At 56.7% G+C, this 13,725-nt stretch overlaps 1 protein-coding gene across 1 annotated transcript in view; it reads left to right on the top strand.

Moving 5' to 3' along the window:
- Nucleotides 1-13,725, top strand: part of PITPNM3 (PITPNM family member 3) — a 51,152-nt gene that overhangs the window by 1,393 nt on the left and 36,034 nt on the right. Inside the window, 1 exon segment of the mRNA XM_049635374.1 lies at nucleotides 4,376-4,483. Within this exon segment, the coding sequence (XP_049491331.1) occupies nucleotides 4,376-4,483 (108 nt within the window).

Genomic DNA, 13,725 nt, shown 5'->3' with positions numbered 1-13,725 from the left:
GGGGTTGGCGGGCGGCCCGTCTAGTGGGTACAAGGGGGCCGGCGGACAGCAGGGGCGTGGTCAAGGGGACGAAGAACAGGAAGCAGGGAGTGGGGACGGGCGCGCCAAAGCGGGTGCGCGTTTCTGGCTCTGGGCGAGAGCGCGCACGCAGGGCAGGCGTGGGCGCCAGTGGGCAGCGGACAGAAGGTCCCCACGTTCACGCTTGCCTGGCTGCCTCCCCCACCCAGGGGCCCCGGTCCTCACCTGGCCGGCTTGGCCCCACCGGGGAAGTCACCGTATCTGGGGGGCTGACGCACTCCTGGGACAGCCAGCTGTAAAATGCCTAGGGAGATGGGGTCTCGAAGCAGAAACAGACCGCGTGCTGGGAAGACATCTGGGCCTGCAGCAGGACACCGGGGACGTGGCCTCATGGTCTCAGCCACGCCATTGCCCTTCTCTGGGCCTTAGTGTCCGGGTCAGCTCTGTGCCTCCGGAAGTGGGGAGTGCCCAGTTCAGGTGCCTTTCAGGGGGGCACAGGGCACAGCTGGGCAGACCCCAAGCCAACCGACACCCGGCCCATGTGGGACCCGTGTGCTGTCTCCCAGGGGTGTCTGGCCAGAGCGCTGCCGGGACTGCTTCTCCATAGCAACTAGCGCACAACGTGACAGCAGTGACGTCAATATTTTGATGCTTAGAACGCTTTTATTTAAAACATTTTGCAGTTCCTCAGGGCCGGCTTCCCCGATGACGGGACGGCTGGCAGCAGGAGGCACTGGGGGCGGGCCTGCTCACCGGCTTGCCCCCTGAGCAGCTGTGGGCACGTCCTGCCCCCGCCCCGCACCCCAAAGGATGCGGAGGCCCCCTTCCTCCCGGTTGCCCTCCCCACCCCCTGTGTGCTCTGTGCTGTCCCCGAGACAAGGCCGTTGGAGTCTCCGTGGCTCAGGCAGTCAGAGGTGAAGGTGTCCTTCTCTGTCCCCTGGGCTGGGCAAGGCCCAACAGGCAGTCCGCAGCCCCCAGGTCCGGGCGGTGAGTGTCCCGGACTCGGGCAGGAGACCGTCTGGGTCCCTGACACCCTGGGCAGGATGCCGGCTCCGTGGGCCACGGCGGCAGGCCCGGGGCCTCGCGTGGCTGGTGAGCACTGCGGGGCGGGCGTTGGGGTCCAGGTCCCCAGACCCAGGAGAGGTGCCTCCCTCCTGTCAGAGGATATCTGGGGGCCACGGCCCAGTCTGCCAGGGCTGGGGTGCAGAGCAAGGGAAGACTCAGGGGGGCCCAGAGGGGCCCGCAAGGTCTTGGAGTTCAGCACCACCACCACCGTCTCCGGGCTGGGAAACTGAGGCCAGAGCGTTGGGAGGCTTGCTCAGGGTCACCCAAGGTTACTCGAGGTCAGGCCAAGCAGGGGCTAGAATCCACTCACCTGTGAGTATCTGCTCCTCGGGGACGCTGCCTCTCACAGCGGGGGTGTGGCAGATGGGCGCTGTCCCCGTGCTTCCGGAGCCACCGGTCAGCGGTGGGGGTGGGAGACAGGCGAGCTGTAAGTAAGGCAAGGGAGCAGACTCCGGTAGACAGTGAAAAGCAGAAACTGGAGGGGAGAAGGGGAGAGGGGGCAGGGGGAGGGAGGGGGTGAAACTCGGGAGATGGTGTCAGGGGTGTGTCAGGGGTAGGTCACCACCTACCAAGTTGTATTTGTACTTTTTTTTATTATTAGTTTTGATGTTTATTTGAGAGAGAGAGAGTGAGAGAGAGAGAGCGAGCGCTGGGGAGGAGCAGAGAGAGAGGGAGACATAGAACCCAAAGCAGGCTCCAGGCTCCGAGCTGTCAGCACAGAGCCCAACGCGGGGCCCGAACCCACAAACTGTGAGATCATGACCTGAGCTGAAGTCGGACGCTTAACCCACTAAACCACCCAGACGCCTGCCTCAAGTTGTACTTGTGAATACGAGTGGTTTGTTGATCACCGTTCTGCTCAGCGTCGCTGTTCAAAGTGAAGGACTCGCCCCCCTCTAGCCTAAGGGAACACGGAGGGGTGAGTGAGTGAGCAGGAGGCGCCCCCTGCTGAGGCCCAGGCCCCTTCCCTCCGCTCGTTCTCTCGGTCCCCTCTCCCAACATCTAGACAAGAGCCGGCTTGTAGCGGCCTGGTCCCCGAGGTCGCAGCCGAGCCCAACCAGGGGCCCAGCGGAGCCCTCCCCGGGCGGGACGTTGGAGGTTTCCGCCTGCCGCCTCATCTCCCGTGTCCCCTGCTCTGCTGTCCCCATGCCCGGTGGACACCCTGCTCCCCTCCTGGTGCGAGGCCGGGCGGAGAGCTGCCCTCGGTCTTGCGGAGACCCGGCTGCGTGCTCCAATCCCCGGTTCCTCCCAGCGAAGGGAACAGGATAAAGCACTGAATTTACAGACCGTGGCCGGTCTCCTGGAGAACAGGGGGCACATCTCTGGGCTTTTCCTGTGGGCACACAGCCTCCGCCTGGAAGGGAGGTAGCAGACACAGGTGCAGGCTGCCAGGGGCAGAGGTTGGGCCAGTGACTGGCCAACGTGTGGCCCCAGGTGAGTCTCTGGGGGCCGGGCCCCTTGTGTTGCACACAGCCGGGGTGGGGCTGGTTGTCCCCGGGACGAGTGGGCTGCTGACTCTGTGGGCGCTGGGTAACGGAGCCATCCCGGGAGCAGAGCACAGGCGTGTTCCTGAGCCTGTCCCTGTCTCTCCGTTAGGGGTGGGAGCAGAGAAGCCAGTGTCTGGGGGTGGGCACCTTGGCCCCCGTAGATTTTACAGATTCACAGTGTTCTCCTTCACCCTCATGATGGCCTGCTGGAAAGGGCTCCAGAACCAGAGCTGTTACTCCCAAGGAAGAGATGAGAAGACAGGAAGAGTTGAGGGCACGTGCAAAGGCCCAGGCTCACGTGGGGCAGAGTTTGGACTGGAATCCAGCCAGGAGCCTGCCCGGAACACGGCACTGCCTAGACGTGTAGACGTGTGCCAGAATGGAGCACATGGGGCTCGGGAAGTCATCTGGGCAGGTGTGGATCCTGGGCGGGGGGCTGGGGGGCCGATCCAGGACGTCCAGGGCAGGCCACCAGGATTGCAGGACTCTTGAAACAGTGTACCTGGGCTTCAGTCCTGGCTCTCGCCGGTGACCTTGGGCAAGGTACTGAGCTACTCCGCGTTTCAGATCTCTCGTCTATAAAATGCAGATGATGAGGGTTGTACCTTTTCAGTATCATGATGAGAGTGGGGTGAGTTGGTATTTGTAAGGCATTATGACCATCTCAGTGCAGAGGAAACATTTCATCAGCGTTGTTAAATAAATCAAATAGGCGAGTCCATGAGGCTGGCCGAGGTGTCCCAGCCAGAAGTGGGGGAGAAAAGTGCTGAGCTCCAGAGCGGTCAGAACTCTGGACAGCTCCCCGTGCTCTGCCATGCTGGTTCTATCTTTGGCAGTGAAATGGGTCCTGTCCCTTTATTCTCAGTTGTCGTGAGCTTGAGGATTTTCGCCACCACCCTTTAGTACCTGCCCCATGAGAGAGGGCACAGCATCCTTTGCCAGGAAGGCCCGTCACTTTGCAAGCGGGGGCAGGGCACACCTGTGGGTTTGTTCTTGAGGGAACGCCCCGCTTTGGGACGAGGGACCGTACCAGGTGTGTGCAGCTGTCGTGTGGGACCCAGGGGCTTGTGTTCGGTGTGGTTGGGGAATATGGCCCCACTGACTTCTTCAGAGTAATCGCTGAGCTCCGGTTGGGTAAGGGCACGGATAGAGACAGGGTTGGGGGGGCGTGAGGAGGATGGGGGTATCACTACGTTCATAAGGTTGAGATGAGAGTCAGTGGTTCTGTACAGCTCAAGGCTTGTTTGGAGCCAGAATTCCGCGCCCCGGTTACTGCAGACCTGCTTCTGCCCCATTCAAACCCCAGATACCTGTGGCAACCCCTTCTCATGCAGAGGAGTAACCATAATGTCTTTATGTGTGGGCACCTCATGTGCTCCGAGACCTTTATCCCCCTTAGCTCACTTAATTCTCATGGCAGCTCTTCGAGGTGGACCTTGCCAGTCCCGTTTTTCTGATGGGAAAACTGAGGCTCCGTGAAGTCAAGTCACTTACCCAAAGAAAAACTCGTGGCAAGTGGCAAGGTTTTTCTTTTCCTTCTTTTCAGGAAACACCACCCTTGTTGCCAGGAACAGAAACTTGTGTGGGTTTGCACCCTTTCCCAGGACTGTCCCCTGCTTACCTTCTTCAGCCGCAGCTGGGGGGCCCCGTGGGGCACAGCAGCGATGCCTGCTTGCGGCGGAAGCTTCCTGAATGTGTTGTACTGTCCAGAGGACAGACACGTCCAGCAGTCGAGGTCTGCGTCAACGGCTAGGGTCACCTGAACACAGCCTGTCCGCTCACGCCCATCTCTGCTTCCCCCACAGAGGACATGGCCGAAGGGAAGAATTCCATCCTCATCGGGATGAGCCAGTGGAGTTCTAACGACCTGGCGGAGCAGATGGGGACCTTGGGGAGACTGGAGGGGCACCAGGGTGAGCCCCCGGGGTGTGTGTGAGCGGATGGGGTCCTTGGGGAGACCGGAGGGGCCCCAGGGTGAGGCCCCGGGGTGTGTGCACGCGTGTGCTGCGGGAGTGCTGGTGCGGACAGCTCGGGGCCAGAAGTCGGGTCTTCTGTAAAAAGTCTTCTGTCTCTCCAGACGCCTCCCTTCCCCCTACCTGTGCCCCCTGAGCTCTGTGACCTGCAGGGACCCTCGTGGGTGCTTGCACATGGCTGTCTGTGCAGAGCAGCTCCAAGGTGCTCGGGCAGAACTTCCTGTGTCCCTAGGATGACCACGGGGGGCATGGGTTATGAGGGGCAGGTGGCGGGGGCCAGGCTCCTTGGGGTGGGCTGGGGGTCCGCTGGTTATTCTGGGAGCCTTTGAGAAGGCACCGGGCAGGGCGGTCGTGGGGATCGTAACTTCCTTGGGCTGAGTGCCCGGGGAAGGGGATTCATCCAGGAGACTTTTCGTGGAGGGGGACTTGACCAGGAGCTTAATCAACAGGCAGAGCAGCCCTGGCCCTTCAGGCATCCCGCCCGTTTGGCCATTTTGCATCACTAACAGATTTTTTGTTGAGCACCTACTGTGTATGTGTGCTTGGTAGGAGGAATGAAGGTGACGTGGCTGAGATCTCCGACCGTGACACGGTGACAGGGTACAATCAGGACGTAAGGGGGTGAGGTTTGGGCTGAGGGTTGCTGGGCCTGCGGTGGGAGGGAGGCGGGAGAGGGGAGCAGGGAAGGGTTCCTGGCAGTGAAGCTACGGGGCCAGGCTAGGAGACACAAGCTGCGTCCGCAGCTCAGCTGAAGGTCAAAACGAGAGGGGCTGCATTTGATGGAGGTCACTCAGGGACGAGACAGATCGAGAACCCACCTGGGTCCACGGTGCTCGCGTCCGCACCTGTCATCCTGGGGCTGCTGTTTTCTGTCCCTCGTCCCACACAGCCCTCCACCCACCTCCCCTCCTCCTGGTGGCCTGGCCCCGTCATTCCTCAGTCATGGTCTGGGCCAGGCCGCCCTCTCCGGACGTGTGCTGCTCCAGCGGCCGTGTTGGTGCTGGTGCTTTGTCTGTAGCCGCTTTCCTTGAGCCCCTTCCCCGCCCCCTTGGCTCGGTGCTGTCCCCGTGCCACAGTGCCGGACACGCTGGGGGTGGCCGTTCATTTCACAGATGCAGAACCCAAGGCCTGGGGAGGCGGTGTCTCACCCGGGGCCCTCCAAGTTGGTGGCAGCCTCGCGCTCACATCCCTCGTGTCCTGGTTCCCAGCTGGGCGGTGTCCGGGGCCTCTGCAAGGTGGTCAGGTTCAGGAAACCCAGAGGCTTCAAGGAAAGGCCCTCAGGCCACTGCTCGAGTCTGGTCCCCCGGGCCAGTTCAGAAGCGACTTCCCCATTGACACAGCCGTGCATTGGTCTGCTCTTTCCTTCGCCCCAAGCCCTGGAGGGGCCCAGAAGGGGTCACGGGTTCTCTGTAGCCGTGAAGACAAACCCAGATCTTAGTCATGACCCATCTGGCCATCCTCTCCCAGGCCGGCCCGCTGGCAGTCAGAGAGCGTGACTCAGCCCAGTGTGAGCCGGGGAGGGGTGAGGAAAGGCAGGGAGAGGGGCAGGCACAGGGAGGCAAGCGGAGAGAGAAGGACACAGGGGCCGGAGCTACACTCTGCGCGGTCTGGGCTTGAACGTGGCTTCACGGCCGGGCAGGTTCATGGTGGGCAGAATGAGGCTTCTACACAAGTCGGGAGGACCGAGTGAGCCGGTGGTTGGCTAAGCGCTCTCAGCGACAGGTGGTTGTGGTGCGGGGACAGGTCCCATTCTGGCAAACAGCCGTAGGCACTCACCTGCTCACCGGGGAGAGGTGCATTAAGGCAGTGCCTGCCCCCCACCCCCCCCACCCCCCGGGGCGAGCAGGAGGGGGCAGGGCAGGCGAGGAAGAGGAAACCAGCCATGTCCCCATCCCCTGGGGATTCATGGTGTGATTCCTCCGCAGGACAGAGGAATCCTTCCACTCACCGACCGTTATCAGCCACGACGGGGGCTTCCCTGGGGCGGGGTGTGGGCACAGTGCTTGGAGGGGCTCACGGCCGAGGAAGAGCGGGGTCCCGGCCTCCGTGACCGTGACTGTGCAGGAGGAGGCTGAGCTCGGGGCCTCAGGAGGGAGGCTCCAGGGGCACTTCAGGAGAAGGCTGCCTCCCACCGTCCGGGGGCGGTGCCTTTGTTGTTCCTCCAAAGGAGTGGGTTTGCTTTGAAGTCCCATCATGGACGGAGCGGACCTCAGGGACCCCTGCCCTACGGGGACTGCACTTTAGCGCCTCGCCTTCCACGGGCTGGGGCCACGCTGTCGGGGTGACGGTGTGGTTTCCAGCCACTGGTCCTGCAGCCTCCATCCGCCACGGAATCTTCCACGTTCCGTGGGCCCCTCTGCTTTCTCCCCTGGGTTGTATTCCCCTTGTTGATTTTGGTACTTGTGTATTAACCCTTCTTCACCTTGAGCTCGGTTACAGGTTTGCATTTTGTTGGTGAATTTGGCCCAGCATATACACGTGTACAGATTTACATTTTGTGTAATTATGTAAGTGCCTGTTGTACATGTGTGTGAACATACGGTGAATGTGCATGCGTGTGCATATAATGTAAAACGTTTAGCGTGTGTACGTGTGATACATAATATGTATCAATGTCTGTATATGACGTATAACATGTTCACGTAAACATATTCAAACATACGTATATTTGTGTGTATATATACACATATACACACAACTTATTTTTTCAAATATTTCTTTTTTTTTTTTTCAATGTTTGTTTATTTTGAGAGAGACAGAGCATGAACAGGGGAGGGGCAGAGAGAGAGAGAGAGAGAGAATGAGAATCCCAAGCAGGCCCTGTGTTGTGAGTGCAGAGCCCAGCGTGAGGCTCGGTCCCACAAACCCTGAGGTCATGACTGGAGCCGGAATCAAGAGTCAGATGCTCAACCGACTGAGCCACCCAGGTGCCCCTCAAGTGTTTCTCTCTCTCTCTCTGATTCCCCTTCTAGAGCTTGCATTAGATGGATGCTGGACCCGTGTCTCACCTTGTCTGGGCCCGTTCTTATTTCTTGGTCCCTGCTGGGCTCTAGAAACTTTCCTTGGCTCTAACACGGTCAATAGCTCGCCAGACCAGTTTCTCTTCTTCTGCTGTTGCCATCCCTCTGGTCAGCTCTTCTGTGGAGTTTGGTTTTTTTTGTTAAAGCAATCCTGTCTTCGTTTTCACGCGCTCTGTCGGGTTTTTTTTGTTTGTTTTTTTTTTCCAGATACTGATACAACCTGTACTGTCCATGGGTGCCGTGGACTCATTCTGTGCTTTTCACAGCCTCCCTCCTCCCTGTGCTTTTTAAGTTCGGAGTCTCCTGGTGGGTTAGAAGTGGATGCAAACGGCCCCCACACACTTGAGTTTGGGCTAATTAGCCAAAGATCCCTAAGTGAGGTTATGGCACAGAACAGGAACTGGTGTGTTTCCAGTGACCTCAGGAAGCACAGAGCTGCCGTTGACGTTGTCCAAGTAAAGCGGGTCTTGCCAAGTTTTGTTTTGGTTTTTTTCAATCGAGACATAATTCACATACCAGACAATCCACCCTCTTCAAGTGTATACTTCAGCAGTTTCTGTATATCTTGTACATTCACAAAGTTGAGCAGCTACCTGGTTCCAGAACATTTCCTTCTCCCCGGAAAGACACCTCCTAACCTGTCAGCAGTCACCCACCATTTTCCTCTCCTCAAATACGGAATTGCGTAGAAATGGAATCCGACAGTATGTGGCCGTCGGTATTGAGGTCTGCCTTGGCATCACGTTTTCGAGGCTCAGACGTGCTCTGGCATGAACCAGAATTTCACTGCATTCCACGCTTGAGTAATAGGCCCCCGTATGGCTGTTGCGCATACTGTCCATCCATCCATCGGCTGGACCTTTGGGCTGTTTCCACTTTCTTGCTCTTATGAGTCACGGTGCTCTAAGTGTTTACGTACAGGTTTGGGTTTTTTTAATGTAATTGTCAAATGAGCTAACATACAGTGTGTACAGGGTAGTCTTGGCTTCAGGAGCAGATTCCTGTGGTTCATCGCTTACGTACAACACCCAGCGCTCGTCCCAACGAGTGCCCTCCTCGGTGCCCATCCCCCACCTCCCCTCCCCCCATCAACCCTCAGTTTGTTCTCTGTATTGAAGAGTCTCTTAGGGTTTGCCTCCCTCCCTGTCTGTCTGAAACTATTTTTCCCCCTTCCCTTCCCCCACGGTCTTCTGTTCAGTTTCTCAACTTCCACATACGAGTGAAAACATTCGGTACCTTTCTCTGCCTGACTTATTTCACTTAGCATAATGCCCTCCAGTTCCATCCACGTTGCTGCAAATGGCATGATTTCCTTCTTTCTTATTGCCAAGTAGTATTCCATTGTGTATATAAACCACATCTTCTTTATCCATTCATCAGTTGATGGGCATTTGGGCTCTTTCCATAATTTGGCTATTGTTGAGGGTGCTGCTATAAACATTGGGGTACAAGTGCCCCTGTGCATCAGCACTCCTGCATCCCTTGGGTAAATTCCTAGCAGTGCCATTGCTGGGTCATAGGGTAGCTCTATTTTTAATTTTCTGAGGACCCTCCACACTGTTTTCCAGAGCGGCTGCACCAGTTTGCATTCCCACCAACAGTGCAAGAGGGTTCCCGTTTCTCCACATCCTCGCCAGCATCTATAGTCTCCTGAGTTGTTCATTTTGGCCACTCTGACTGGCGTGAGGTGATATCTGAGTGTGGTTTTGATTTGTATTTCCCTGATGAGGAGCGACGTTGAGCATCCTTTCATGTGCCTGTTGGCCATCCGGATGTCTTCTTTAGAGGAGTGTCTATTCATGTCTTCTGCCCATTTCTTCACCCGAAGAAGTGTGTTTTTGGGATGTTGAGCTTGATAGGTTCCTTATAGATTTTCGATGCTAACCCTTAACCTCTATGTCATTTGCAAATATCTTTCCCATTCTGTCAGCATGTACAGGGTTTTGAGGACATACTTCCAGTTCTCTTGGGCACAACCCAGGAGTGGGATTGCTGGGGACTCACCACATCACCTTCCCAGAGTTCAGACTTCCCCACGCTCTTGCCAGCATTTGTTGTTGTCTGTTGTTTGAGAATAGCCTTGCGAGCGGGTGTATGACTATGGTTTGGGTTTGCATTTCCCTAATGACTGATGATGGTGAGCATGTGTTCGTGTGCTTGGTGGTCATTGTTCGTCATCATTCGGAGAAATGTCTATTCAGATACTTTGCCCATTTTAAAATCAGGTTGTTTGTCTCTTGTTGAGTTGTGAGTGTTCTTTACATATTGTGGACGCTAGGCTCTTGTCAGTTACATGATTTTCAATTACTTTCTCCCATTCTTTGGGGCGTCTTTTCATTTTTTTTGATAATACCCTTTGGAGTGCCAAGTTTTGAAATTCTGATGAAGCCCAATTTGTCTATTTTTGCTTTTATTGTTTCTGCATTTGAGGCCATATCTAAGAAACCACCTGTTAGTGTGAAGTCATGAAGGTTTACCCTTTGTTTTCCCTGAAGAGTTTTATAATTTTAGCTCTACATTTAGGTCTTTGATCTACTTTGAATTCATTTTTATTTTATCTATTTGAAAAAAATTTTTAATGTCTTATTTATTTTTGAGAGAGAGAGAGAGAGAGGGAGAGAGAGAGGGAGACAGAGTGTGAGCAGGGGAGGGGCAGAGAGAGAGGGAGACCCACAATCCAAAGCAGGCTCCAGGCTCCAAGCCATCAGCACAGAGCCCGACGCGGGGCTTGAACTCACATTGTGAGATCATGACCTGAGCTGAAGTCGGACGCTTAACTGACTGAGCCCCCCAGGTGCCCCATTAGGATTTTCTACGTACAAGATCATATCAACTCCCAACAGGTAGTTTTCCTTCTTCCTTTCCAACCTGGATGCCTTTTTATTTCCTTTTCTTGCCTGGCATCCCTGGCTAGAATCTCTAGTATAATACTGAACAGAAATGCTGAGAGCTGACATTGTGTTCCTGATCTTCAGGGGAGTTTTCAATCTTTCGCCATTAAATATGATGTTAGCTGGTTGTGTTTTGTTTTGTTTTTGTCTTTGGGGTCTTTCTGGAGTTGTCATTTATCTGGTCAGGGAAGTTCCCTCCTATTCTGGGTTTGATCAATGCTTTTATCACGAAAAGGTGTCGGATTTTGCCAAATGCCTTTTCTGCATCTGTTGAGATGATTGTGTGGGTTTTGTCCTTTTTCTATTACTGCGGTGGGTTTGCATTTGTTGAACAACTTGGTGCTCCTTGGAGAGATTCCACTCAGTCCTTGCCACAGTTGTTAATCTTTTATGCTCAGGGTTTACACATTTCTTTCAGAATAATTTATGCTAACAGGCTATGAGCTGTCACTTAAGGGACAAACTTGTTTTAGAAACAAAGGGAGTGTCACCAAGGCCAGATTCTTAAATTTTTTTTTTAACGTTTATTTATTTTTGAGACAGAGAGAGACAGAGCATGAACAGGGGAGGGGCAGAGAGAGAGGGAGACACAGAATCCGAAACAGGCTCCAGGCTCTGAGCCGTCAGCACAGAGCCGGACGCGGGGCTCGAACTCACGGACCGCGAGATCGTGACCTGAGCCGAAGTCGGACGCTCAACCGACCAAGCCACCCAGGCGCCCCTAACCAAGGCCACATTCTTACTGACAGGAGGGAAGCGGTCTCTGCACAGGTGTCTTGACCAGCTTCTCCTACTTCAGCTTTGCAGAGGGCTGTTTTCCCATAGTTCCTCCTGGACTCCAGCTGATGCCTGTGTCTAGATGACGTGGTTCTCAAAGAGTGGTCCCTGGACCGCTCGGAAAGTGGTCAGAAGTGTGAATTTTGGAACCCGGCCCAGACTCGGTGAATCCGTGACTTAACTACCCTCTTAGATCCTTCTGGTGCTTACCGACATCTGACAGCCATTGGCTGTCAGGCCAGTGACTGGCGAGAGGCCCACAGATCCATTTTTCTGGATTTCCCCTCCCTCAGTCACTGAGTTTGGCCTCTTTTTTCCACACTTAGTTTTCCTCTAATATTGAGTGAAGTTGACCGTGAACCCCGCTTTGTATCTGCCCTTCCCCCTTAGCCTGTCTCTGGGTGATGTGATGCGTCTAGTTTTCGCAAACGGCTGCCATCTAATTATTGGGGAGGGTGACAGAGCTTCTGGCTTATTCTTCTTGGTGTTTTCAGCTTCCTGGGCTGTCCTGTGCCTCCAACATTCAGCCCTTCCCACACCCGGGGCAGATGCCTCTGCTTGGCACAGCGGGTGTTCGGGGGGGAGGGGGTGGCCCACGCACGCCCAGGCCATTACACAGCTTCCTTTGCTCCCCTGTTTCCCATCCAGGAGCCCGCTCTCCGCCCCCGCACTGGCCTGTCCTCTGGCCACAGACGTTCCTTTGCAAGACTGAGGTTGTGGCCCCCTCTCTGCTCTGGCAGCGTTACGGACGGACGTTGGTTAGACCTTCGCAGTCGCACAGACCTCCCTAGGAGGGCCTTGCGCTCGGTAGCCGGCCCTGCCCCCCTCCGTGGGTTCTCTCTGCCGTCCACCTTTCGCAGATGCCTGATGGTTTCAGGTCTACGAAGGACACCCCTTCTTACCTTACGATACTGCTAAAGACCAACTGGCAGAGAAATATTTAGCGCCGTTTTCTAGGGATTTGGGGCGGGAGGAGGGGCCCGGATCACGCAGTGAGCTCACTGTATTCAGCCGGACCCTGATGCTTCTGAGATGTGGACCCGGTAACGTGGCCCTGCGGTGAGGTTGGCAGCGGGTTTCCCTCGTCTGCGGAATGAAGGGCGGACCCCCGCCTGGCATGAAGGCCCATCGATGTGGCTTTCACCCCCCACCCCCAACAGCTGTCATTATCTGGGGATAGTAAGTTCACCATCGCCGTAGGAGTCAAGCAGCCCCGGGCCGGCTTCCACGAGGGACTGTCAGATCCGTCCCACGGCTGATTTCCACTCTGGTATGTCTCACTTCCAGGCCCCACTCCCGCCTCTCCTGCTCGCCTGTGCTCTAGACAGAGCCTCTGGGGGGCTGCAGGCTGACTGCCCGGCACTTTCTCAGCAGGCCTTCCGGAAGCCCAGCCTCCCCCAGGCCACCTCCTTGCCCTAGTGTGGCTCTAATTGGGCGCACCGTGGGGTTGGGCCGTCGCTGGTGGTGCCGGCCTGCCGGCTGCCTGCAGCCCTGCCTTCCAGGGTGCGTGCTTTAACCACCTGTCTGCACCTGCAGCGATGAGGGGCTCCCCACATTCGTGCCTCCCCCCCACCCCACTGTGCACTGGGCTCACGAATTCTGCTGGTCAGCCCTGGGGACACACCGATGGCTCAGAAACGGCTCCAGGCTGGGGCGGGGCAGGCACAGTCCAGTGAGGTGACAGCCTACAAGAGGGGGAGCACAAGACGTTGGGCTCGGAGGGACACGGAGCGTGAGCAGGGAAACGCAGGCCCAGGAGGCCTTGCTGGGCTCTGGACAGACCCGTTAGGGCGCCGTGGGCGGGATCAGCATGTGCAAAGATACAGAGGGTGTGTGAGAAGCAGGGAAGTCTGGAGAAGCACATGGCTTCTTGTTGCCTGAAGTCAGGCTACGAGGTGCTGGGCTGGGGCTGGAGAGGGGGTGGAGAGAGGGGGTGGGAAGGTCTGAAAGAGGCCGGAGGGGACCCTGGTGCCGAAGGCCTGGAATGGCAAGCTAACCGGTGTTGGGGGTGGCGGCTGGGGATCCATGGAGTTATTTAATCCAGAGCCACCTTCTAGAAAAATTATTCTGGAAGTCAACGAGAAGATGATAGGAGGGCCTGGGAATGTGTGCAGGGGTGCAGCGGGCTGGGTGAGAGGGCACCTTGAGCCTGCAGCTTGGTGGGAGCACCAGAACAGGAGATGGGCAGGAGGGCTGTTGGCTTCGGAGCCCCGTTACCAGGCAAGCCCCGCACCCCAGCTGCCGCCCCCCACCCCCAACCGTGGGGTCTGCCAGGCCCCCTCTGGCTCTTCGGGAGGGGATTTCCTAACATCTTCCTCCTCCCAGAGGCCCCGCCATCCTGAATGATCCCCCCCCCCCCAGCCTCCCCGAGGCCCCCGCTGTCCCAGATGTTCCCCCACAGCCTCCCCGAGGCCCCTGCTGTCCCGGATGCCCCCCCCAGCCTCCCTGAGGCTTCCGCCATCCAGAATGCTCCCCCCCAGCCTCCCCGAGGCCC

Source organism: Panthera uncia, chromosome E1, assembly GCF_023721935.1.
Source record: "Panthera uncia isolate 11264 chromosome E1, Puncia_PCG_1.0, whole genome shotgun sequence".
Lineage (NCBI taxonomy): Eukaryota > Metazoa > Chordata > Mammalia > Carnivora > Felidae > Panthera > Panthera uncia.
This window is presented reverse-complemented; position numbering and strand designations above follow the sequence as displayed.